At 38.8% G+C, this 26,925-nt stretch overlaps 1 protein-coding gene and 1 long non-coding RNA gene across 3 annotated transcripts; one reads left to right on the plus strand and one right to left on the minus strand.

The window, feature by feature from the left end:
• gfpt2 (glutamine-fructose-6-phosphate transaminase 2) lies at nt 1-18,470 on the minus strand. Of its 2 annotated transcripts, XM_047354498.1 has the most exons (20): nt 18,355-18,470; nt 17,292-17,399; nt 15,778-15,882; nt 15,463-15,588; nt 14,834-14,892; nt 13,090-13,224; nt 11,656-11,717; nt 9,985-10,064; nt 9,202-9,231; nt 8,972-9,089; nt 8,652-8,815; nt 7,444-7,539; nt 7,191-7,288; nt 6,933-7,053; nt 6,571-6,728; nt 3,052-3,166; nt 2,759-2,886; nt 2,397-2,564; nt 2,139-2,300; nt 1-982 (listed from the first exon to the last, which is right to left on the minus strand). In XM_047354498.1, the coding sequence occupies exons 1-20, from the start codon at nt 18,359-18,361 to the stop codon at nt 938-940; spliced, it is 2,085 nt and encodes a 694-aa protein (XP_047210454.1). In that variant the 5' UTR covers nt 18,362-18,470; the 3' UTR covers nt 1-937. The 2 variants fall into 2 exon arrangements, with proteins under 2 accessions (XP_047210454.1, XP_047210456.1); XM_047354500.1 differs by lacking the exon at nt 9,202-9,231.
• LOC124860900 lies at nt 17,863-26,798 on the plus strand. The gene is made up of 3 exons (XR_007036490.1): nt 17,863-18,098; nt 25,974-26,123; nt 26,267-26,798. It is a non-coding gene; the product is annotated as an uncharacterized LOC124860900 (long non-coding RNA).
• The last annotated feature ends 127 nt before the right edge of the window (nt 26,799-26,925 follow it).

The raw sequence follows: 26,925 nt of genomic DNA on the forward strand, positions 1-26,925 counted from the left end.
CAGTTTAAAAACAATACTTCATTAATTTATTGATTGGTAGTGCTTTTTTAGTGTTACAAAACATACAATAGAAAATACAATCATAAAGATTCAATCAAGTAATCTGTTTAGCCCCCTTTAAAATCAAAAGAAAATAATCTGTTATATACAGAACATTATTGTCATAAGACCAATTTGAATAGTTGTCAAAAATAATACAATTATTTTTAATTAGTTTCACGGCATGAGTGCTTTTTGTCTCATAGAGCATTCCCTATGACAACAAGAAGTCCACAAACCTAAAAAAGGCCTGGTGGAACACCTTTGAACTGTTCTCAGAACAAAACATTTAAATTAAATAATTTTTATTATATAAAAATAAAATAAGATTATAGTTTACCGGTTCTTCAGGCCCAGTAATTCCACAAATTTATAAACAATTTAGAAAATTACACTATTATAACTCTATTTTTGAATTTTACAATGAATGGATATAATGGCCCTAAAAGACATGAGGAGAATTAACGACCAGTCATAATGTACATTTAGAATCCATGTTTGTTGTCCATATTGCACAATTGTAAACACTTCAGTGTACCATTTCAGCTCTTTACTGTTATTTATGTGACATGTTTTTGGCTCAACTAATAACAAAAGAGGCACAGAAGGTTTCTTTGGCTGTGAATGACTTTGAGAATGTTATATAGATTGTTCCACAAAGCTGTGGTAAGATTTCACATTTACGTTTTTTTTTTTCATATTTTACCCTTTGAACTCTTCTTTGCTCTGCAGCTTTCTCTTTAACTCACAGTATCATACACACACTCACAGACACAAACACCCTGGTCCCCATACTTCACCCCAACCCTTCCACCCACACCCAATGTTTAATTGCACTATTGCTCTGTAAAACACCCAAAGACATTTCGTCTCATCTGCTGGGCTTTGTAAACTGTAATTATTCCACAGTCACAGACTTGGCCAAGTTTCTGGGAAAGTCAACCTGGAAAAAGAGAAAGAGCAGTTGGCTTAATCAAATAACATGGGATCAATTACTGTAGCTGTACAGTAAACTGACAAAATCTGGACACCGAATCATATAGGGTTAGTGGTACAAGTATGTCATGTTCCCATGAATTCAGACATAAACCTAGCCCCCAAGAAATGTACCCACTGTATTACAACTACGAAAGGAACATTACCATTTTGACAACAGTTGCAAAGTTATGGTGCCACAGACAGAAAAGCAAACATCTATGAAAAGAAAATCCCTAAGGCACACCCCAATGATTTGAGCTTAACTAACAGGTCTGCTGTAATTCTGCTTTGTTGTGCTTTTTTCTGTAAACCCATAGAAATTATTATACAATTTTTATTCTAATTGTATTGTATAACTTGTTGCGCCCATGTTAGAAGTCCAAGTCAATACCCAGTATGTACAACTACCTTCTAGCGCACATACAGCTGCAGTTCATTTGGGATATGTCTCTACCGGCTCTGCACATCTAGAGAATGACTTTGCTTATTGTTCTTTGCAAAATAGCTTAAGATCAGTCGGAATGGATGGAGCGCATAGGTGAACAAAAATATTCAGGTTTTGCCACAGATTTACAACCAGATTAAGGTCTGAACTTAATTTAAAACATGAACAGACTTTGATCAAGACTACTACATTATTGTTCTGTGTGTATGTTTACGGTCATTGTTTTGCGGGAGGGTGAACCTCCACTGATAGTGTGCTCAGGGTGACGTGCAGTGTTGGTTTTCCTGCACGCTTAACATTTTGCATGTAGAGCAAGAGGTTACATTTTAGTGTAATCTGACTGAAACACCATCTTCTGCATGTTTGCTGTTTCCCCTAAACAGATGGACTCTAAATACTAAACAAATGACCTCTGATGGCAATTGGTTGCACAGCATTTTATTTATGGGTATAAGACTAAAGGGTCTGATGTGTTGTGTTGGTCTTTGAGTTGGTCAGATAAACCAAATAACACTGAATGTCACTGAAGGTTTTGTTGTAATTAATCAAAGCCCACTGACCTTTGTATTTTCCATACATGAGTCAAAATATCTGAGTCTGGCACAAAATGTCTCACAAGATGTCTGATGTGCTGTATATTAAACATTTCTTGTGAGTAAAAAAATCTGCTACTTACATCATATCCTCGCAGGACAGCTAAGTGGAAGGACAGCAGCTGTAGGGGGATGACACTGAGGATGCCCTGCAGACAATCCACAGTTTGTGGCAGTTCGATGGTCTTGTATGCATTTTTTGTCACCTCTGAATCATCCTGACAACACAGAATAATGGGTCGGCCCTGTTGGGGAGAGAAACCAAGAAGTTGCACATCTTCCGGATTGTGTCTTACGGGCTTCTTTCAGTAAAACGTGTGTGGATTTTTTTCACGGCCTACCGATCTGGCAGTGATCTGCTGCAAAGCATTCTGACACTTTGTGTAGCAGCCGTCACGCATGATGATCATGATGACTGGCATGTGTTTGTCGATGAGTGCCAGGGGACCATGCTTCAGTTCTCCAGCTAGGATCCCCTCTGAGTGCATGTATGTGATCTCCTTAATTTTCTACAATATTATAAAGAAAATTAAACATATTGAGAACACTATGAAATAACTTGTAGTATTTTTGAATGTAAGGTGCATCAAATAAATTAATTGAAAAAAATAACTATATCTAAATAATATATATATATTGTTTAAGTTATATCAGGGAGAAATTAGTTTTCAGAGGCTATGGTACTATGAAATCTTTAACTCACCAGCGCCCCCTCAAGGCAAGTGGCATAGTTGTACCCTCGGCCCATAACCAAAAGTGACCTTTGCTGATACAGTTCATTAGCGATGATCTTAATCTTCTCATCCAGTGACAACACCTTTTTTATCAGCTCTGTGAGGGTATATAAAGGTGAGCTGTAGTCAGATAGATATCTCATGGATTTAAGATGTATATTTTCACACAGCTGTTGAGTCATAACATTGCCCTAATGTAGTCTAGAACCTCTGTCCATTTCTTTTGTTTGGTTTCTAGATTTTACAGATTAATAATACTGACCTGGTAGCACCTTAAGGGCGTTAATGATCTCCAGTCTTCTCTTCTGTAGTGAGAGTCTGTCCTCACTCACCATCAGGCCAAACATGATGAGGGACACAAACTGACTGGTGTAGGCCTAGAAGGACATCACACAGCAAAGACTTGAGTAAATCTCATCAGATTCAGTATAAATAAGCACTGTATCAAATTACACAATGCTGTTCATAATTTTTTGACCTATTTATTGACGTTGTTTCATCAAAAATAACTGGTTTTTAAAATGTTCATTAAAAGGTGCTTTATGTAATATATATATATATCAGTCAGTTTCTACCACTTATTCCATAGTGGGTCACAGGGAAGCTGGTGCCTATCTCCAGCAGTCAATGGGCAAGAGGCAGGGTACACCATGGACAAGTCACCAGTCCATTGCAGGGCAACACACAAACAACCATGCACACACTCATTCATACACCTAAGGGCAATTTAGAGAGACCAATTAACCTAACAGGCATGTCTTTGGATTGTGTGAGGAAGCCGGAGTACCCGGTGAGAACCCACGCATGCACGGGGAGAACATGCAAACTCCATGCAGAAAGACCTCCAGCTGGGAATCGAACCCAGGACCTTCTTGCTGCAAGGCAACAGTGCTACCAACTGCACCACCCTGCAGTTGGTAGCACTATATATATATTATAATATATTATATCGGGCACAAAATCTGCAGCGTTGGACAGAAGCTTACAAACGCTTATCATATGCTTGAGAGTCATAATATTTTCTTGTTAAAAATACAGGTCCTTCTCAAAAAATTAGCATATTGTGATAAAGTTCATTATTTTCCATAATGTCATGATGAAAATTTAACATTCATATATTTTAGATTCATTGCACACTAACTGAAATATTTTAGGTCTTTTATTGTCTTAATACGGATGATTTTGGCATACAGCTCATGAAAACCCAAAATTCCTATCTCACAAAATTAGCATATCATTAAAAGGGTCTCTAAACGAGCTATGAACCTAATCATCTGAATCAACGAGTTAACTCTAAACACCTGCAAAAGATTCCTGAGGCTTTTAAAACTCCCAGCCTGGTTCATCACTCAAAACCCCAATCATGGGTAAGACTGCCGACCTGACTGCTGTCCAGAAGGCCACTATTGACACCCTCAAGCAAGAGGGTAAGACACAGAAAGACATTTCTGTACGAATAGGCTGTTCCCAGAGTGCTGTATCAAGGCACCTCAGTGGGAAGTCTGTGGGAAGGAAAAAGTGTGGCAGAAAACGCTGCACAACGAGAAGAGGTGACCGGACCCTGAGGAAGATTGTGGAGAAGGGCCGATTCCAGACCTTGGGGGACCTGCGGAAGCAGTGGACTGAGTCTGGAGTAGAAACATCCAGAGCCACCGTGCACAGGCGTGTGCAGGAAATGGGCTACAGGTGCCGCATTCCCCAGACCTGGGCTACAGAGAAGCAGCACTGGACTGTTGCTCAGTGGTCCAAAGTACTTTTTTCGGATGAAAGCAAATTCTGCATGTCATTCGGAAATCAAGGTGCCAGAGTCTGGAGGAAGACTGGGGAGAAGGAAATGCCAAAATGCCAGAAGTCCAGTGTCAAGTACCCACAGTCAGTGATGGTCTGGGGTGCCGTGTCAGCTGCTGGTGTTGGTCCACTGTGTTTTATCAAGGGCAGGGTCAATGCAGCTAGCTATCAGGAGATTTTGGAGCACTTCATGCTTCCATCTGCTGAAAAGCTTTATGGTGATGAAGATTTCATTTTTCAGCACGACCTGGTACCTGCTCACAGTGCCAAAACCACTGGTAAATGGTTTACTGACCATGGTATCACTGTGCTCAATTGGCCTGCCAACTCTCCTGACCTGAACCCCATAGAGAATCTGTGGGATATTGTGAAGAGAACGTTGAGAGACTCAAGACCCAACACTCTGGATGAGCTAAAGGCCGCTATCGAAGCATCCTAGGCCTCCATAAGACCTCAGCAGTGCCACAGGCTGATTGCCTCCATGCCACGCCGCATTGAAGCAGTCATTTCTGCAAAAGGATTCCCGACCAAGTATTGAGTGCATAACTGTACATGATTATTTGAAGGTTGACGTTTTTTGTATTAAAAACACTTTTCTTTTATTGGTCGGATGAAATATGCTAATTTTGTGAGATAGGAATTTTGGGTTTTCATGAGCTGTATGCCAAAATCATCCGTATTAAGACAATAAAAGACCTGAAATATTTCAGTTAGTGTGCAATGAATCTAAAATATATGAATATTAAATTTTCATCATTACATTATAGAAAATAATGAACTTTATCACAATATGCTAATTTTTTGAGAAGGACCTGTATAAGATACAACAGAATTGAAAAACAACAATTGGGTGCAAAAGATGAAATTTATTATAGATTCTTTCTAATCCCCACAAAATAAAGTTACAGTACATTCAGGCACAAATTTATATGTATGCTCTTGCTGATATAAATATTTGCCCTTTAGCAAGTTGCAGATAAACCAAAAGGCTTTAGTTGCCATTGACAAGGTCCTTAGTTAATCAGGTGTGATATCAATTCTTATCAGAAATGGTACAGCTAATTTAAATTCAGTGGTTTACTGGCCAAGGACCACTCCATGTTTGCCAGGAGTATGTTAACCTGCTTTATCTACTCAAACAGGGGTTTCTATGTGTGTTTGGGATCATTGTCCTGTTGAAACATCCAAATATATCCAAGTTTCAACTTGGACATAGGTGAAGCAGAGGAATCTGAAGGTTGTTCTTTATTTTGTTCCAGTTACTTTGTGCCATGGACCAATACCACCAGCAGTGAAACGTCCCCACATCACGGTTGACTGTTGAAGTGTTCTTGGGATTTAAAGCCTAATCTTGATTCTTCCAAATATTTTTCCTGTCACTGTGGCTAAACAGCTCAATTTGTGTCTCATCTGACTGTGAAACATTTCTCGAGATGGGATTTGGTTTTTGTATGTGGGTAGCAGCAAATATGCCTTAAGCTTAAAGTTATCGATTTTTAAGACAACTGGACGAAAAGGCCCAAAACACATAAACTGGTTTTGGAATGGATAAAGCAGGCTAATATCTTCTGGAATAGTCCCAACCTTTAGCCTATTAAACATTTATGAACTCTGCTTAAAACCCAGATCTGAACCAGAAAAGTAACCAGTTAAAAAAAAACCCACCAATTCAGATGAACACTACTTAAATATTTGGTGAGCACTAGGCCAGTACCTTGCAAATGAAAAGAAAATGCATGCATTTCTCTGCAACTTGCTAAAGGACATTTAAGCAAATATTATTGGGAATGTATGTATATTTGTGACCTGTATGTATAATGACTCATTGTGATTAGAGAAAATCCACAATAAACATGTGCACCCAGTTCTTGTTGAAGAAGTTGTTTGTTGTACAATGATTAAATTCAAGAATGGTTCAAATAAACAGAACAATAATAGTGCAATAGTTTGAAATAAAATTAATTAAACCATGATTATGTTGTGGAAAGAGTACCTTGGTGCTAGCCACTCCTATCTCTGGTCCAGCGTTGATATGGACTCCACAGTCAGTCATTCTGCAAATGGAGCTCCCCACAGTGTTGGTGATACCCACTGTTAGGGCCCCACGGTCCTTGCAGTATTGCAGGGACATCTGGGTGTCTGCGGTCTCCCCTGAGGGGGCAGAGAGAGTGAAACCTTATGCTCATAATGTATAATTATAGCACAATAACATCAAGCTTAAAGCAGTACTTTGCAAGAGGTTGTCAACAAGTTTCACATGAGAGGTGAGAAGTTGTTTAAAGACATTTTTAGGATCTGGGCCTTAGAGATGGAAAGAAAAAAACATGTGCTCTGATGAGTCTGGGATAATGTTACCTGACTGGCTGATGAAGAAACAAACATCATCTCTAAAGACAGGGGTGTTGCGGTCCAGGAAGTCGCTGGCCAGCTCCACCATGACAGGCAGTTCTGTCAGCTCCTCCAGGATCTGTCTGGTCTGAACAGAAGAAAAAAAGAAAAGGTTAACTGTTTAATAAGCATTATCATTTGTGCTGTTGGCATTTTCTTGCTTTGAGCATTATATATCATGAACTCTTCTGAAAGCATGAATGACAGTCGACTAGTTGTACTCACAGCAACTGCAGCGTGGAAACTAGTGCCGCAGCCTATCATGATTAACCGCCTGCAGCGTTTGATCTCCTTCAGGTGGTCCTTCAGGCCTCCAAGAATAACTTAGGAAATAAATGAAAAGACGGTTTCATATATTAAAACAGTCTACCTTGACAGCTTATGGAACATTTTAAAGAAATAATCTACCATATTCTTAATGGATATAAACAGGTAAATCTGCTATGACCGCGTGCAGTGATTAAAACCGTGTGATCACCTTTATTAGTGTCAAAACAAATCCGGCCTCTCATGGTGTTAAATATTGATTCCGGCTGCTCAAAGATCTCCTTCTGCATAAAGGCGTCAAAGTTTCCTGCAAAGAGAAAGAATACGTCAGGAGGATAAATGATGAGCTGGTGAAGGTTTTCCTCTAAAATAAAAATTGAGAAAATATATATACACTATATTGCCAAATGTATTGAGACTCCACTCTAAATCATTCATTTCAAGCACCTAGGCATGCAGACTGCGCCGACAAACATTTGTGAAAGAATGTGTTGCCCGCTAAACATTTCACTGCCAATTAATAGTGATGTCATAACAAATTGAAAGTGATTGTGAACAGCAGCAATTAAACCATGGCAGACTATGTAAAATCACAGAGTGAAGACAGGGCAAGTTGAGGCACATAATGTGCAGGAGGACTGCACTGTCAATAGCCGCACGCCTAAAAACTTTATGAGGGCTTCAGATTATCTCAAGAAAAATGCATAGGGAGCTTCATGGATTAGGATACCATGGCCGAGCAGCTGCTTCTGGACTCTAGACCAGTGGAGGCGAGTTCTTTGGAGTGAAGAATTATGCATTTTAGACAATTTAATGCACCCAACTGTGGGGCAGTAGCCTGGGGACGGTCCTCTCTGTACACAAAGCAAGAGCTATAAAGAAATTGCTAAGCAGGTTGTTAAGGAGGATTGTGACTGGCCTGCACAAAATCCTGACCTCATCGTATAAGATGAATTAAAGCAGAGGCTATGAGCCAGGCCATTTTGCCCAACTTCAGTGTCTGACCTCACACATGTTGTCCTGGAGCACTAGTGAATTATTCGTGTTAACCTTGTGAACAGCCTTCCCAGAAGAGATGAAACTGTTAAGGCAGTAAAAGGTGGACAAACTAGATAATAGGATATCATTAAAGTTTATGTGAATGTAAAGACAACCATTTTAAAACGTTTAATATAGCGTATATGTGCTTTGTTAGTGTTAAACTGAAAAATTACCATAGGCATAATGTTTTCACCTATTCAACCAGCAGAGGGTGAGCAAGTATCTGTCTATTACCTTGATGTGGCTCGATATGATACTGGTGAAAGCTCTTTATAAGCACTTATCTGTTTTACTCTCTTCCGGTGAAGTTACTGTCAATGAAATTAAAACAAAACCATTAAGCATTATAAAAAAGGTCCTTTGCAAAAGGTTTCCAACCTTTCATGATCTGCTGCAGCTCCATCTGCAGTGTCTGTATTGCTCTCACTGGATCCTCACCGGCCTGCCGGTTAATTCTGTGGATTGAGAGTTCACCTCCTTTGACAACGGCAATGTCACTATCCTCCATGTACAGCACCTTGTTGGTGTGCTCAATGATGGCACTGTGAATGCAGAAACACAGATAGCATGCAAATAAATGCAATGAGAAATACAAATTTGCACTAAGTAGATGTGGTTGCAGATGAGAAGCAGTAATGGCTGTATAAAGATGAATAACATGGCTCCATGTTTGATTCACAAGAGAACTACTTTGTCACCTTGCGTCAGAAGCGAAGAAATACTCCACAGCCACACAATCTCCATTTGAGTTTATGGCATTGGAGGAATCAGTGCGATTATGGCTGTTCTTGTCGGGGACTTCCTCCTTGTGGTGACCTACAGAGTTTTAAGTCAAGAGTCAGTGGGTTTACTCTGATCATTAAGAATTAAGACATCTATGTTTTAATTGCCGGTTTCACTGCTGAGGATTGTAAATTTGCAAAACTACCTTCAGAAATCATTTTTGCTGAACTGTCACCTATGACAGAAAATAACAAATTACACACATTATAAATGGATATCACAAACCACCTTCTCCTACTGTGTAATCAAATGTACCAACTATGAGAACTGGAAGTTAGAAACTATCCAGTTGTCAGATTTATATTTTTTATGCTCATTTAATTCAAGCAATGTGTTACATTACTAATCTCCAATCATTTAGCACATATGCAGCACCTTTTAGAACAAGAGACTGCTTCAGCTCCTGAAAAACGAACTCTAACATGCAAGAACATTTAACTGCCTATTAAACAATTACTTGTTATGATACACTCATAACTGTTTTTATATCATTGTTTAAATTTAGAGATAAAAGTAGCATTCATGAAGCCTGTGGATCTCAGAGATTGAGCCAGGAACTCCATGCTTTGATATGAAATTTCATAGATTTTAGACAGGTTGTAGGACAGAGATGCTCTGCTTCACAGTGTACACTTTTCTGTCTCTCACAGAAAGCACTCTCTTCCCTTGTGTAGGTTTTACTCTTACTCATTAGATTTTATTATCAATTGTTTACAAAAATAGAAAATATAGGAAGCTTTCTTTCATTACATCTACAAAACACCTGGCCAGAACTTTCCACTGTTGGGACCCACAGCCATGGATCACAACATGAAAGTCCGGTACAAACTTTTCTGTAACTTGGACAGCGGACTTCCTGTGATGTCACTGTCCTAATTTAGAATATGGTGGCATTGAATGACAGCAGGAAAAAAGAAACACAGCTTACCACTGTTGTACTGGACTGAGATGTGCTCGGATGGCAGCTTGTGCTTGCTTCGCACACCTATGAGCAGCGGGCTTCCTCTCCTGCCGAGACGAGAACAAAGCAGGCAGAGCAGAAGAGAGGGAGTTGGAGAGAAGGAGTGTTAGATGGAGAATCATTGGGCTTTTTAGACACAAAACAATGTCAGATGCAATCACACGCACACACTGCTTTATAGCCTGATATCTGATCCTGTTGTGTTATTCCAAGTTAAAACAAAGTTTTCTTCCTGTCTTTACTTCTATTTGTTTGTATAGTTGTACCAAATTCAATACAGACATGAACTTAGGTTGTGTAGACATTTTTTCACTTATTCCAAATCTTTTCCAAGATTTTAAACATTTGTCATATAAACTAATCTATGATGTGTCTGGATCCTTTTAACATTTAAAAGTTCTTGGAGTCAGTCACTGCAATCCCATTAACAGATTAGTCCACGCGGTCCTCTATAATTGGGTTTTGAGCTAGAGAATGTGGGGGAAAGAAGACAGCCTTACAATCTCACCACCAATCAGAAATATAGGAAATAGTTACGCTCGACTATGAAGCCGTGGACAGTGCGTGCGAAGTCCGCGCTGCTCACAGTATACCCGACTATGTTCTTTCCTAAAGGCTGAAGCTAACAACTAGCCCTCCAGTCTTTCCAATAACATCTGCAATGGGTGGTTATTTAAATACAAGCTGATCATCACATGGGAAACAGCAACAGGAGGAGGTGCGCCACCAATAATCTTACTGAGTGAAACAAATTTTGGGTACAGAACACACTGTTTTCACTCAGAGTAGCTTACCTGTGTGAAAATCTATAAAATATCACTCATTTAACCCTCTATGTTGCTCCTTATGAAGCCAGTAAAAAAAAAGTGGTTATAAATAAACATGATCTAAAGAAATGGTATATTTTATTTTATATTCAGTGGCTTCAACAGGTGACAGTGGATGCCATTTTATATGTAAAAGCACAAGAAAAACAACATTTAAAAAGGGTTTTCATCTTGCCTGCCTTATCCCTTTAATGTAGTTTGACGTTTTGTCGGCACCTCCCAAAAATCAGCAGCCTCTTCTTACTTATTGTCTTTCTATTGTACACTCAATCTTTTCTCTCTGCATATTTTTCTCCAGGGCCACATTGACGCATGCTCTTTGATTTCTCTAAAGGGTGTGGGGTTTGACCAGGGAACCTTGCAAACAGAAACATGTGGTTGCAGGTTGAAAACTAGACTCCACACATTTTTTTCTTATTCATTTGAAATGTCTCAGTGATAAATATGCGGCCATGCCAAAACTTTAAATGAATAACCAACGCAGTGACACTTGTCCTGCTGGGTGGCTGATCCTTGATAAGGCAAGATGGGTGGAGGCTGATCCATTAATTAATGAATTACTAACTCACACCACTGGACGGGAATTTCCTCACATGACCACAGCTGTCCATTACTAGAAGCAAAGAGCGTTCCAGAGTCATGCCAGAATTACAAACTGGTGGCTTAGTCTCCTAATGAGTCTAGATATTGCTTCATTCTGTTAATAACAGTAACGACTCATCTGGCCTGAGTCTGGGTAACGGGGCAGATGGATGATGTGTGAAGCAAAATCTCACTGTGCCTGTGGACACGTCAGTGAAAGGTTACTAACCTGGTTGCCACAGCCTCTCCAGGGTAATGACGGCTTTTGAAAACCAGAGCGAAGGCTCCCTCCTATAACACACAGAGAAACAGAGGTTGTTTTAACTTAATGAAAATCATCAAATACATAAATATTGTAGCGGTGTGGTAGAACAAGGGAAAAGAAGCGGGTGTCACTGTGAGATACCATATTTTTTAACGTTACACCATGTGGTAATCATGAATTGGAGTGAATAAAAATCACGTGTGGAGATCTTCAAGGTTCCATTTTTACACATCGTTTAGTCATTATCTAAGGGCTTCCCCTCCCTCAGATTATGGAGTACTTCAACATGTTTTACAATCCTTATGCTAAAGATAAACGATTTTTTATTTCTATGAGGATAAAAATCCCTGAAAATCTAGCAAACCTTAGGTTTCTTTAAATCAGGATTGAAAACTATTTTTTATTTCAAATAAAAGTCAAGGTCTACTTTATCAGTTGTATCTTTTATCATGCCTCAAATAGCATTTCAATGTTTGTTTTGCTTTTAATGTAAAGCTTAAACGTTACTCTTTTCTTTTAATGCATTTGTTGTCCTTAATGTAATTTACTGGACCTCTATTCCTTTTTTCTGTGAAGCACTTTAAATGACCCTGTGTATCAGTGGTGCTGGGCATACTAACTTGCCTTGCCTAAAACACCTTTAGAATACACAAAATATTTTTCTCTCACTCTGTGGGGGTTTAACGATGTGGGGGGGTTAGGGAGGCTGGGAGTATTTAGGTTGTGGATTGATAGTCTAAAACCAATAGGAGCTGTATTGTATAACGTCAGCTCTGTTTCGAAAGTGCTGGCTGCACAGCTACTTGTGGTGCTTCCTGGAAACAGAGCTGGCTGAGTGTGGGACTGCGGCGGTGGGGAGAAGCGGGGGGTTTGAGTGCATGTAGCTGGAAGTAAAAGAAGGGCGTAAAGCTAGTGGAAGGCTATCTGGTTTCCATTACTCCCAGTCCAAAAATGCACGTTTTACTTGAGCCTCATCTGCAGAGTGAATGAAGCTTTGAAACATTACTCACGCAGTGGAAAAAATAAAACCGTCTGCTTCATCTCACCCAAAAAACAACTGATTCTGTGAGTAATGATGTCACATGTAACACTGTTGGGATAGCTTCCATGGAGACAGTTTTACACAACACTGTTTTGTTAGAAAAGGAAACTTATTGCAGTTTCACACAGTATTAAAAGATTAAATGCTCATATAAATAACTGTCGGCCGAAGACGAGGTTTATGGCCGCAATAAGAAGCTGCCCTTAAAGGTTTTCATTACTTTAGTTGAAAAAGTAAGTAAAAGGTTCTTGCTTTCATAATTTATAAAGTTTAGGGTCACTAGAAAAAACAAGACATAACTCACTGTGTATGGTGGTGTGAAGATAGTTTGTGTTTTTGCAGTGTGAGCAGCTCACCAGTTGTTGGATGACTCTCTCCACCAGTTTGGAGAACGTGACACTGCTGTTTTCTCGATTGTCATAAAGGTATTTGATCAGTTTTGGGATCACCTCTGTGTCTGTGTCTGACTCAAACTCGTATCCTCTGGTGATCTGCGGAAAACAAATAGTTTAGCACATGAAAACGCCCTCCTAGAAGGATTTTATTGTTTTTTCTCCTGACAATGAACTTTTAAATCAGTCAAGGGTCTATAAAACATTTTTTTGACTAATTTGCTAACACCATGTCAGCTTTTAAAAGCAAAATGTAACAAAATTATTAACAAAAGGAGAGTGAATTGGTGCTCATTAACAACCATGTTTTTAACAATAAGTCATGTATAGTTAAACAAAAGTTTGCTCAGGTCTAATCTGGGCTTTGCTGATGTATTTAACCCTCTGAAATTTACACTGGATGCAGAGTGTCTGTGAAAATCAATTTTCAAGTCCACAGATTCTCAATTGGATTTGGGTCTGAACTTTGACTGGGCCATTCTAACAGTTTTGACTTGAATTTAACTCATTTCATTTTCCCTTTAACTCTGACCAGCTTCCCTGTCGCTGCTAAAGAAATGTATCCCTCCAGCATGATGCTGCCACCACCATGTTCCATGAAGGGGATAGTGTATTCAAGGTGATGGTAAGTGTTAGTTTTCCACCTCACATAGTGTTTTACGTGTAGGCTAAAAGTTACATTTTGGTCTCATCCGACTATACCACCTTCTTCAGCATGTCTGCTGTGCCCCCTCATGCCTTGTGGCAATCTATAAACAGGGCTTCTTATTGCTTTTGGTAGTGACTGATAGTTGTCCTGTCAACAAATTCTCCCACATGACCTCTGGGTCTCTGTAGGTCCTCCCGAGTACAACAGAGATCCATCAGATGTTCATAGCTTGGGATTTTGTTTTATAACGTAACCCTACTTTAAACTTCTCCACAACTGTGGTATATTTGTTAACTAATGTTCTCTAACAAGCTTCTGAGACCTTTACAAAATAGCTATAAAGCTACGGTGATCAAATTAGATACAGGTGCACAATACTTAGGTGACCTTTAAAGCCCATAGTTTGTACTGGATTGTTTTAGGTGAAATAGAAATAGAAACAGTAAAGAATGTGAATTTATACAATCAATCAACAAACAATGGGAAATTTCATTTCCACTTCACAATTATGCACAACATTGTGTCATCTTAGCACATAAACCCACCATAAAATACATCAAGGTTTGTGGTTTCAACATGACACAATGTAACAACGTTTAAGGGGGGAGAATCGTTTTGGACAACACTATAACCTACATGCCAAGTTGATGACAAAACAAGTTAAACTGCTAGTGCTTGAAAAAATTTCATCTGTTTAGTATGCAATAGACTAGTTTGTGGAGTGGGATCACATTGAACTCAACCAAGTTTGTATAGTTGTACTTTCTTCTCCCATTTGTAGTTTAACATGCTGTCATTCTGTAGCTTTTTATAGTCATAATAAAAGTTTCCTAATTTGATACTTTTTAATCGTAAAAGCTCTGTCCTGAATCTGAGTTTGAAAAGAATATGACACGTAACCAAATCATTTGGTCTTCCCGTTTCATTCAAAAAGAACATGAACAAAAGTTTTTCTTTGTAACAATGAAGCTGCTAGTAGAAATATGACCTTTGTCATGGAGGGTGGGTCCAGTTATGGCACTGACCTGTTTCTGTAGAGAGAAACTTAAGACAACTCACCAGGTACTCCTTCAGCTCTTTGTAGTTGGTTATGATGCCGTTGTGGATGACAACAAACTCTAAGAAAAAAAGCCAGAGGTTGAATTGTTTGAGGTTTCATATTGTTTTTTGTTGCTGTTGCTAAAAGAATTTGAGAAAAAAAAAAATAGAGCTTAAAGTGAAGCTGCCACACCCTCTAAGAAGTACAAGTTTGGTGTGTGGTAAAGCAAGTCTAGCTGGCTGGCTATTTAAAGATCAACAAGTAGGATTAAGTACTTGCACTAAGCAAAAATTTACAGTGTGTTGACAAAGTATTACTACATTGATAAGATTAAGAAGGATAACTTTTAGGGTTACAGTCTGTTCTGTTTGCAGGATAAATCTTATTTTAGAGTGTAATAATTTTGTTACATTCAGACTTTTATTCCCCAAAGACATAGAAATACCTGACACACCTTTTAAAAAGCAATAAAAGTACTGGCTGTGTTTTTTTTTTTTTTTATCGGATTGTGTACTTTTAAAAAGCAAGGTTCATAATGACAACATTTAAATGAGACAAGCAGCGATTCATCATTGAAGAAGATGGGCGTAAAATGTAGTCTTTTTGAACATATGTGATTACCGACCAGATTCAAGAATGCACCTCTTACCATTGTTCTTGTCGGAGCGCTGGGGGTGGCTGTTGAGAGCATTCGGTTCTCCATGCGTAGCCCAGCGAGTGTGAGCCAGGCCAAAGTGTGTAACCAGAGCCTCATCGAGGTCCACCAGGTCTTTTTCTGGACAACAGAGGATGACAATGCTAGATGTCTAACTAATTCAGCATGTTGGTTTGAGAAATTACTTTAAAAAATGAACCACAATGATAAGGTTTAAAGTCAACTGTTTCCAAAATGCATAAACTTATTTTCTCTTAAAGCAGAATTCATGAAATGACAAGAAATAAAATCAACCACTTGTGAACTCACGGTAGATCTCCTCGTCCAGAGCCTTGACCTTGCCCTTCTTCTTGATCAAGCAGATACTGTTGTTGAGGTCAGTGGCTATCTTGTTAGGGCCATCCACGGCAATACCTGCGGAAGGAAAATCAGGAAATTTGGAATTCAGATCATTGGAATCTGAAGTACTGATGCTTTTCTACAGGCGTCGCTCTTGTTCTGACACCTGGTTTCCAGAGCCACATTGCCAGGACATGTCTCACTCATAGTGGTAAAAACGACAAGGTAAGGTTCAAGGTGAAATCAGATTTGGGTTGTAGGCATAAAGTAGACAGTTAAGGTATCTTGGAAAGAATGTTTAACAATATTCAAAAGAGGTGTCTCTGTCTCTGCATATGTGTCTAAGCTTAAGTAACTCATCCTGTTCAAATAGGATGCGCAAACAAGGTGTAACACACATGGGTGGATGTTTCTGAAGCTTATTAAACATTGGTAATAAAAATATCGGGGCAATATTTTTTATTTTGTTATATTTACCTAACTTCAGAATGATTGTGCTTTTAAACACTCTTCTCTGTCAGACTGTGAAAGATTGGATACTTTTCATCTTCAAAACAAAACGTTTTGTGAAGAATAAGACCTGAATAATAAATGCCTTAATTCTATAAACTAGCCTATTTTTGATTGCGTGAATAACAGCCATCTTAATAAGCTCTACCTGTTAAACCAGTTTTATACAATTCATTTTAATTGTGGTGTCCGTTTTCTTGGAACGTTTTAAGGGATAGTTGAATTTTTTAATTAGCTTCTGTGAAGTTATTATCATTAATAGTTTCCTTTAACATTGGCATTGAGTTTGCAGAGAAGTGGAAGGATAACAGCTATTTGGATGGTTTCAGCTGATTTTAATTGTTTGAAGCAACTTAATGTGAAAATGCTCATATCCATGGGATACAAGGCTACATTTCTCTGCTAAATGAGTAATGTTTTATTAAGAAAAGTGATGCTGGCTGAGGCTGCCTTCAGTGTTAATCATCCTTGCAAGATGCCACTTGTCAGTCCACCGAGTCTGGAGTAAACTTTTACATTTTGCGACTGGCTGTCACTGGGCAACGGCATCAAAGATCGAGTGTTCCTATGCTTCTAGAGGTGGGATGATCTAGCCAACAATCTCTGTAGCGAAGCAGTTGTTCGGTCCTAAACTTAGCTTTACTTTGTGAAGTGTAGATATTTATTATCTGCTAATACAGTGTTGTATCATGTAGATGAACATTTTCTGCTTGGGTTGTTTTAAATAGTTAAAAAACATGCCTACCAGCCTTCCACCTGGGGATTTATTCATTTCTTTATTCACTGTAGAGGAGCATCTTCCGAAACAGATTTATTACTAATATTAACTTCACAGAACAATACTTAAAAGAATCCAAACCATCCCTTTAATGACTGAACCTGACAAAATATTTTGCAAACGGCTTTCTGATAGGCTTTGCATGTTAATAATTATGTGTGAGTGTGTGTAAGCTCTGTGCAGCGGTGTGTCTCACCTGCTGAATCGTACCCTCTGTACTCCAGCCTTTGCAGGCCCTTCACCAGCGTCTCAAATATCTCCTTTCGTGTGCGTGGCACTTGGTAGTTCAGGTAAGCAAAGATCCCTTAATAGGAGAAACAACCAAAAATATAACTCAAATCTCAGCTTCAGAGCGTTATGCTCTTCTTTTTTTCTTATCTCTGGCTTGGGATTACAATTTATGTTACTGACTTTTAACACCGTGGATACCAGGATGTAAATAATTTATTAAGTCACATAAGAAAGTATTTTTTCAAGATGTATTACATTCTTTCATCTTTTGTAGGCCTTGGGCCACTGGTCACGTCCAATCTCCACATATCTTACTGATGTGGTGGGTAAAAAGCATCAGTTTCCACTTAGGTATACAACCAGAGAGTGCATGTCAGTAGGCCAGTGTATTACCTTCAAAAATGTGTGTGAGTGGGGTTTGCATACGTGTGAGTAGGAATGTTTTCAGCCAAGCGGGCACACAACTAATCCATTGACAGGACGCATTGCGCGTTGGACCAGCCAGGTAGAGGCAGGGTGCGGTAAAACCTCTTTTACATGCCTGGCCTTCCTTTTCATAAACTAGGTGAGGCAGGCGGATGGTTAACGATTTACTTTCGGTTATAAAAGTTGTTCTGCTGTAAAAGCAACCAGAGGTTCACCTTCACTGTGCCTATTTACAGCTTGTGGATGATCAGTGGAGAAAAGTTAATACGAGTCCTAAAAAAGATCAATCAGCAGCAGCTTCCTAGTCTTTGCTTTTAGAGTCAAGGGATCCTGACACGTAGCAGCTGTAAGTAAAAATCCTTTACGCTTTAAGATCCACAGCGCAAAGATTGGAAATCACATACATTTAGGCAATAGTGGCATTTTAAACCCAGCCGTCGTCCCTTGAACTACACCGACTATAGAGCAATAACTTATGTATAGCATGTTATCATTTCGACGGTTTGTTGCTTTCTTCAGAAACTGATACTGAGCGCAATGGCTTCTTAAAAAAAAACAAAAAACAAGAAGGATAATTCATTAGAATTAAGAAGCAGTCTTACCACACATGATTCAAGCGTCTTCGTCGCCTCCGTACTTGTTTCTGAAAGAGAATAGATTTTAATTTCCGAGCTAAAATGATGCTTCTGTCTCTCCACGGTGAAGTCTGGGATGTAGCGCACACTCACTCCCCTTTTCCATTTAAATGCTGGTTCCTTCACAGAACAGCTGCCCCGCCTCCTCGGACGCCCCTTTCCTCCATGTCCTGCTCGGGCCACCGTGCGTCTTTTTCCCAGGTTGTCAACACTTCACCTGGATGTGATGAATAACCGCTGTTAACTTGCCTGTTTGTGAGCCCTCGAGCAGCGGCATTCTCTTGTGCTCAAAACAATAAGAAGGGACTTATTAGATGTGTTTTTAACCGTTTTTGATTCTTTTGGCAATCAAATGTAGCTTCACTAAACTTAAGTTGCTACTGCAAAATACTAGGTCGTTTTAGGAAGGAGTAGAGTAAAAATCACTTACGTTCCCTTCTCTAATAGCTACTTGTTTCCTGGTTATTTCAGGTCTGTTTTATTACCTGAAGGTTTATCTATGTCTTTTTAACACTGCTGTGTCCTTGCTTGAATCCAGCCCAGAAAGAAGTTTTCCTTCGACAATAAAGTTAATTCTTTTATTGTTTAAAAAAACTTTTAGGGTTTTACAAACTTAAATGATCCTTTAAAGAATCAGTGATCAGTGAGGAGAATTAAGTATAGATTTGACCTGACTATGTATTGAGGTTTGCATGCTTGTCTCAAGGTTGTCTTGATGCCAAACACAATAAAACAGTATTTTTTGATTTTAAAAATTAAATCTTTATTTGATTTGTTTTCACAAAACTTGCTTACACCATGCATACAAATGCTATTTAGAAATGACAAACTTGTACGGGGTGCAACTGATAAATGACTGTTTTCTTTTTGTTTTGTTTTTTGGGCACTTGTTTCACCCCCTGACACTGTGGGCCCTGGGCAAAGAGCCATAATAGTCATATGTCCATATGTTGTTTGTGATTATTTTTTTGCAGTTTTGGTTGCTTCATATCCAAATTTATCAGGTACAAAAATGGCCGTCCTCCCTTAGACGTTTTAATCATGCACCTGTTTTTACACGCCAGTGTGGACGTTTCATACCTGCTATGACAACTGACAGTTTAAAGCAATCTTCTGTTTTTACTCATACTGTATAGGGAATAAGACCATATATCTCCAGTTAATATTATTTACCAACAGGAGGTCACACAGGTATTTGGTTTGATCAGAAATAATCTATCATATATCTCAGCTGTCCCAAGTAGTGAACAGAGCTCAAATAAATGTAAATGGGTTGTAATACAAAGTTTACTGGAAATAATGTGCAATTAAGGTGAGAATTGAGCATTTTATGACTAGGTCTATTTATCCCCATAATTCATTAAAAATACTCCACCCCAGAGAGAGATGTTGAACTCACAAAGAAAGTGGTTTGTATACCTGACTACAAAAAAAGAAATGAATAGAAGTATTTGTCATTGGGTAACAATCAGGCAATACGTGAGAGGTATTTATGATTTCCTGATTCCTGAGCTAAGCATTCACGGGGATCGATAAAAGTAGTGTATTACGTTCGTAGGAAACTTCAGTTTCCTTTGTTTTTCTATGAGTCAACCATGGTTGAGTATTTTATTCGAGATCTCCCAAAGAACCGAGTTATTTCACCTATATAGATATTTTTTCAGAACACAGACAAATTGTGGTGGATAATTTACAACAGTATTTCTTTTAGGGTGCTGCCAGTTACTGGGTGTTTCTTCGTGTTTTTTTTGTTTTTTTTTGTATGCAGACATTCATTTGCGACTGTTTTCCCAAGTCAACTCTTAAAAGAATAATAATTTGTTGACACAACAATTGCTCCCTTGAGTTAAACAGACATAAAACCAGCCATTTTACACCTACACATGTTTTATGCCAAACATATGTTGCAGGGATAAAAAATGTCTAATTGAACTAGGTGTACTTAATTATTTCTATTGTATTTTATAACTCTCAGAACAATAAAATAAATAAAACCCACCAAATAACAAACTAACATACACAAAAATGTATTATTTATTTTTGTCAACCAAAATGCTTGGTTTATGCTATTGGAATAACTTTATTGTGTTGAATAAACCCAGGGCTGGGTTGGATTTAACCCAGCAGTTTTTAGAGTGTACCTAAACTGAGTGACAGATTTCTTTTATCAACCCTGAAATGTTTTATTTTAGGAATTCCCCTATTGGTTTATGTTCATCTGATGAAAACCTCTTTTAAACTGATACAGCAATAACTTTACAGACACATTGCAACAATACCAATGGCAATTTAGTGCTAGAATAAAAGCTTTAAAAAGAGTTACAGTAAGTTACAGTAAGTAAGAGAGTTACAGTAAATGACTCTTTCACTGGGGTTACTCGTTTACTGTAGCTTCTATCATTCCTCTGGTGCAAAGGTTCGGTCTGGTCTTTAATCTGATGCCAAGGAACATCCGCCTTAGTGATGAATGAATCTAAGAAATTTTGGCAGGTTCAAGTGCATTTAGATCAGATAAATGACGAATAGTATTATTTTATGTTGATTGATTCGTACATTTGTTCTGTTCATTAGCAGAAACAATCAAAACACAAGGAAATGGCTGCTTTCCTGTTGCTCAGCTATCTAGATGCATTGTTATCGTGTTCTCTCTGACCACATCACGTCCACTTCCAGTTTGTGCTGATGGAGAAGGAATGCAGATTGTCTAGGAAAGTCCCACACCTTCTCTTTGACTTTTTTTCCAAACCGCATCAGCCAATTCACAACTATGATGAGAAAGAAGTGGAGCACACAGTTTTGTTCTGTTCTGTTTAAAATACAATGTTCAAAAAAATAAAGGGAACACTCAAATAACACATCCTAGATCTGAATGAATGAAATATTCTCATTGAATACTTTGTTCTGTACAAAGTTGAATGTGCTGAACAAAATCACACCAAAATCATCAATGGAAATCAAATTTATTAACCAATGGAGGCCTGGATTTGGAGTCACACACAAAATTAAAGTGGAAAAACACACTACAGGCTGATCCAACTTTGATGTAATGTCCTTAAAACAAGTCAAAATGAGGCTCAGTATTGTGTGTGACCTCCACGTGTCTGTATGACCTCCCTACAACGTCTGGGCATGCTCCTGATGAGACGGTGGATGATCTCCTGAGGGATCTCCTCCCAGACCTGGACTAAAGCATCCACCAACTCCTGGACAGTCTGTGGTGCAACGTGATGTTGGTGGATGGAGTGAGACATGATGTCCCAGATGTGCTCAATCGGATTCAGGTCTGGGGAACGGGCGGGTCAGTCCATAGCTTCAATGTCTTCATCTTGCAGGAACTGCTGACACACTCCAGCCACATGAGGTCTAGCATTGTCCTGCATTAGGAGGAACCCAGGGCCAACCGCACCAACATATGGTCTCACAAGGGGTCTGAGGATCTCATCTCGGTACCTAATGGCAGTCAGGCTACCTCTGGCGAGCACATGGAGGGACATGCAGCCCTCCAAAGAAATGCCACCCCACACCATTACTGACCCACTGCCTAACCGGTCATGCTGAAGGATGTTTCAGGCAGCAGATCTCTCTCCACGGTGTCTCCAGACTCTGTCATGTCTGTCACATGTGCTCAGTGTGAACCTGCTTTCATCTGTGAAGAGCACAGGGCACCAGTGGCGAATTTGCCAATCCTGGTGTTCTCTGGCAAATACCAAGCGTCCTGCACGGTGTTGGGCTGTGAGCACAACCCCCATTTGTGGACGTCGGGCCCTCATACCATCCTCATGGAGTCGGTTTCTAACCGTTTGTGCAGACACATGCACATTTGTGGCCTGCTGTAGGTCATTTTGCAGGGCTCTGGCAATGCCCCTCCTGTTCATCCTTGCACAAAGGTGGAGGTAGTGGTCCTGCTGCTGGGTTGTTGCCCTCCTACGGCCTCCTCCACGTCTCCTGGTGTACTGGCCTGTCTCCTGGTAGCGCCTCCAGGCTCTGGACGCTACGCTGACAGACACAGCAAACCTTCTTGCCACAGCTCGCATTGATGTGCCATCCTGGATGAGCTGCACTACCTGAGTCACTTGTGTGGGTTGTAGAGTCCGTCTCACGCTACCATGAGTGTGAAAGCACCACCAACATTCAAAAGTGACCAAAACATCAGCCAGAAAGCATAAGTACTGAGAAGTGGTCTGTGGTCCCCACCTGCAGAACCACTCCTTTATTGAGTGACTTGCTAATTGCCAAAGATTTCCCCCTGTTGTCTATTCCATTTGCACAACAGCTGTGAAATTGATTGTCAATCAGTGTTGCTTCCTAAGTGGACAGTTTGATTTCACAGAAGTTTGATTTACTTGGAGTTATATTGTGTTGTTTAAGTGTTCTCTTTCTCTTTATTTTTTTCAGCAGTGTATATAAATTAGTAAGTATTTGTTTTGAATTCCCCCTTCAGCCACACATGCAGGAAAGGCAACTCAAATCTGCAAACATGATTAAACAAGATTAAAAATAGTTTAGTGGTGCTAACTGTTTTAAAAATTTCTACAGCTGTATGACTATCTTGTTTCGCCATGTTTGATGAAATGTTGGAATACATGAAAGCAGATGTGGGCCTCTGGGCTAAAGCCGGTTTTAGATTTTCACTCACATAAGGTTTGTTTATGTTTGTATGTATGTATATTACATATTATGTATGGACATTATAGACTGATAGGTATACACACATCAACTTCGACATTCTAGGGTTTGTCCATGTGAAAATAAAATATTTCCTTAACAATATTTGTTTTTTCCTTTCTAAAAAGTTTCTCAGTACAAAAGTCATTATTTTTAGAAAATTAACTAATATTCTACAGTAACTACGCCAGGCCTATACATGTGGAGGCACAGTCACTAAAATACACTAAAACAATTATGAACATGTGGAACATTTGCTTAAAGCTTGCTGTCTGATGTGCTAAGGCTGGAGGGTTGGGCAGGGGCTGAGCTTTATTACTGTTTTTAGATAGCTTTAGTAAAGTACATGAAAAACCAAGAAAAAATAAATAAATAAATAACAAAGGTATATTGTCATGATCCTTGTGAATTTGATGTGTTTTTTAGAGTTTTGCACCCAGTCATCAGCCTACCCAGCATTTAAGGTTCACAGTTCAGTCCCTCTTTTGTTAGATCCTTCCACCTAAGTCCTGTTCTTCTAAGTTTTTCTTTACATTATTTCCAGTTTTTTGCTCCACCTGAGGCATTTGTATCTTTTGTGGTTTAAACTATGGACTATGGTTTGAACGTCTTATATTAAAATGATCCTGCCTGCTTCTTGTTTCCATTTAGGTCCTTCTCCACAAATATCCTTGAAATACTGTATAGGGGCATGAATGTCTTTAGAAACGTATGAAATACCGCATTAATGATGTAATTCATCCAGTTAAATAAAAAAGGTTAAAATATGTTGGGCCCCAGGCTACTGTCATGGTAAGCCCTTGCTAAAGTTTAAGCAAGCTGACAAGTGTCCAGCAGTGATGTAGATGTGCGTGAGCAAGAACCTGCAACCGGAGCCAAAAAATGAATTATTTTCCTGGCTTAAGGGAATTATAATTAGAATGCTGTTATCCAATAAGATCCACCCCAAAGATCAAAGGTTCTTATAAAACAAGGACCAATAACCTTTACAGAGAAAGACTTCATTTTATTTAATTTTCAATTTGTGGAAAATGCTTTGTATTTTCAAATTTTTGCTTTAAATGTACCTCTATGTTTATTTCCTATGTGGTAAATTGTGGAATTAACTTTAAAAAAAAATAAATAATATATATATATATATATCTTTTTTTTTTTACAGACAAAACTACTTTTCTGTTTAAGTTGTGGTCTTCTCTAGAATTTCCTGGAACAAGAGACCTTGTTTTCAGTGCAAATTGCCTGGGTAAATGAGGGGCAATAAAAAAAAAAATAAACATCTTATCAGGAAATTGCAGGGAGTTACAATAATTAAATTTGATCTTTTCACCTGTTGACCTTTGACTGCTATGATTTAGTTTAGTAGTTTATGATTAATTACATGCCTACTCCAGTTGCTATGTGCACATCAAAAATGAAAGTCAGATAATTACATCATAGCGCTGATGGTGCTAGTCATATCCATGAGGCTACAGCAAGATTAAACCAGGCTTTAAGAAATGTCTGGGTCCACCTTACATAATACCAATAAAGGGTTGTGCAACCATCAGCAGCAAAGTTCTGGATTAAAAATGGTCAGAAGCAAGAGATAAATATCTATTAATCTTTGACTGCATGAGGAAACATTGCAGCCTTATATACGGGAATTTGGAAAGACATATTATATATTTATTTCTTAAAGCATCAAATCCAGCAGATCAGTCATTCCCTAACACATGTTTCATAAAAAAAAAAGTACAAACAATGTTTTAGTATTTTTCTTTTTATCCGTCACACACCTGGAGCTCTCTGGGTGTGTTTTCAAATAAATGGTTGCAGTTTGATCGGACATGGCACTGGTGAGCTGAGCACCTTGGCCATTTGTTGTATGGGATTCTCCTCTTTCACATCTGCTTTATGTTAGAGCCTTGAGGCCACCACTACAGTGGGGGATGCCAGTAGAAGGACTGTTAAGTACAACAGAGATCGTCAGCACTGTTGGCTTGAAGTCACAAACTCTGGAGGATGTAAACTGACAAAATCAAGAATAAAGAAATATAACTCCTGGCTCCCAGGGCACAAAGAGGGGTTTTTTATTCCCTCTAACACACCAGCTTCATATGAGTTCTTTACCACAAAACCTTGCATTCAGAACTTTGAAAGCCATGTATTTAGTTTACAATATTGTTCAGGTTCATTTTGCTGTTTTCTGTATGTTTTTATTGTACTTTGGGAAAGCTGATAATATTTTAGAAACTTAAAAATGTAAGATTTTTAGGCAGGCTAATTTTACGTGTTAACAGATTCAGAATACGCTAGCTAGCATCAGTTAGCATTCAACGATTTTGATAAACTCCCCAAAAGGTTTGTCACAAATTATTGATACCATTTTTAAGATGACCTTATAATAAAAAGATGTACATTGTTTAAAATGATTTGCCCAATATCTGGAACCCTGGAGTGATTGCCATTTAAAGTTTAGCAACCGTGAAAAGACTCTAATCTTACATCGGTTTATGAAATTCTACTATTGGCAGGGATCACTGTTTGCCAGTGAGTAATTTTTTTAGTCATTTTTTAAGAGCAGCCTCGATTGGTGCTATGTTGTGCAGTTTTCCATGACAGGAAAGGAAGTCTTACTCATTTATAAAATATAGTTAAAATGTACATGCGAAAAAAGGACAGAGAAATGTTTGGAGAAATTTGGAAACAAAAAGAAATGTTAAGAAGAACAATAAATCCACTATAAACGGTGTTGTGAATGTTTATCATTCACAAGAACAAGCTCAGGTTTCAGCTCGCAATCTTAATCAATTGATGCTTACCTGTAAAAAATAATGATCTAAATGTATACTCCCAACAGGAACTTCTTCATGATTATTCATTTGTACTATTAAACGTTTGACAGATTATGTTTGTGTTTTCCCCTCTCCTTTCCCCCTCAGGTTCAGAATGCAGGCTTGTGCCAGTTTAGAAGCTCTACTCTGAAGCCACAACATCCAACATTTGCTTAAAAGTACTAGATACACTAGTGTTAAACTGACCTGATCTGACCTGACCCAAATAGATGAGGTACTACTGGACAAAGGGCATAGGTAAGTAAGTTGGTACCGCCCATGTAATGATGATTTTTTCTTTGGTCTCATTTAGAATAGATGTCAGTTAGGTCCTGTTTTTTTTTTGTTTGTTTCTTTGAGTTGGCGCAACCTAACTGTCCCTTTCTCCCTCTCTTCGTGAGAGATGGTACGATGGAACGGGAGGACAGAAGAACTGAGGTATTGTCTTCAGTAACCAAGGTGCTGCTCCAGTTGGTTGTGGTGAAGAAAGAACTGTCCCACTGGGTGGGACCCCAAGAAAGACCCAGAACTCGCTGAATGAGCTGGAGGATGTTGCTGGGGAGAGGGATGTCTGGGGTTTCCTTCTGGACCTTTTGCCCCACGACCCGATCTCCGATAAGTGGAAGGCATTAGATGGATGGACTTTGTGGGCTGCACAGTAGAGCAGTTCTTAGCACCGTTGATTTGCATGGAAACATTTAAAGAAAATATGTCTGGAAATATGTGAAAGAATGAATTCTAAATTTTAATCCAACGTTTTGCATAATTAATACATTTATTGAGACATTTGCATGTTTTTAAAGTCTATCTGGATTTTGACAGTGTAGATCTTCCATGTACAACTGCCACCCTTGCAGTGCCCTGCCCTACCTCCAGAGCTCATGAAATCAGATCAGGATACGTACTTTAAGTAAAACAGTTTGAACAACTGATTTTTAGTAAGTTTTCAAAAATGACCTCTCTTTCTTGGTTAAAAACTCCTGTCGGTCTTCTGTTGGTAGCAAATACAAGAAAGCACACACACCAACCCTTTCCCTCTCTTCATCTTCTTCTCAGTTCA

Source organism: Girardinichthys multiradiatus, chromosome 23 (assembly GCF_021462225.1).
Source record: "Girardinichthys multiradiatus isolate DD_20200921_A chromosome 23, DD_fGirMul_XY1, whole genome shotgun sequence".
Taxonomy (NCBI): Eukaryota; Metazoa; Chordata; class Actinopteri; order Cyprinodontiformes; family Goodeidae; genus Girardinichthys; species Girardinichthys multiradiatus.

What these genes read in the sequence shown, in the direction of transcription:
- gfpt2 (XM_047354498.1), bottom strand. An exon ending in AAGAGCTGAAGGAGTACCTG is followed by an intron (nt 13,225 to 14,833) that starts GTGAGTTGTCTT and finishes TGTTTTCCGCAG; the next exon opens with ATCACCAGAGGATACGAGTT. An exon ending in AGAGAGTCATCCAACAACTG is followed by an intron (nt 11,718 to 13,089) that starts GTGAGCTGCTCA and finishes TGTGTGTTATAG; the next exon opens with GAGGGAGCCTTCGCTCTGGT.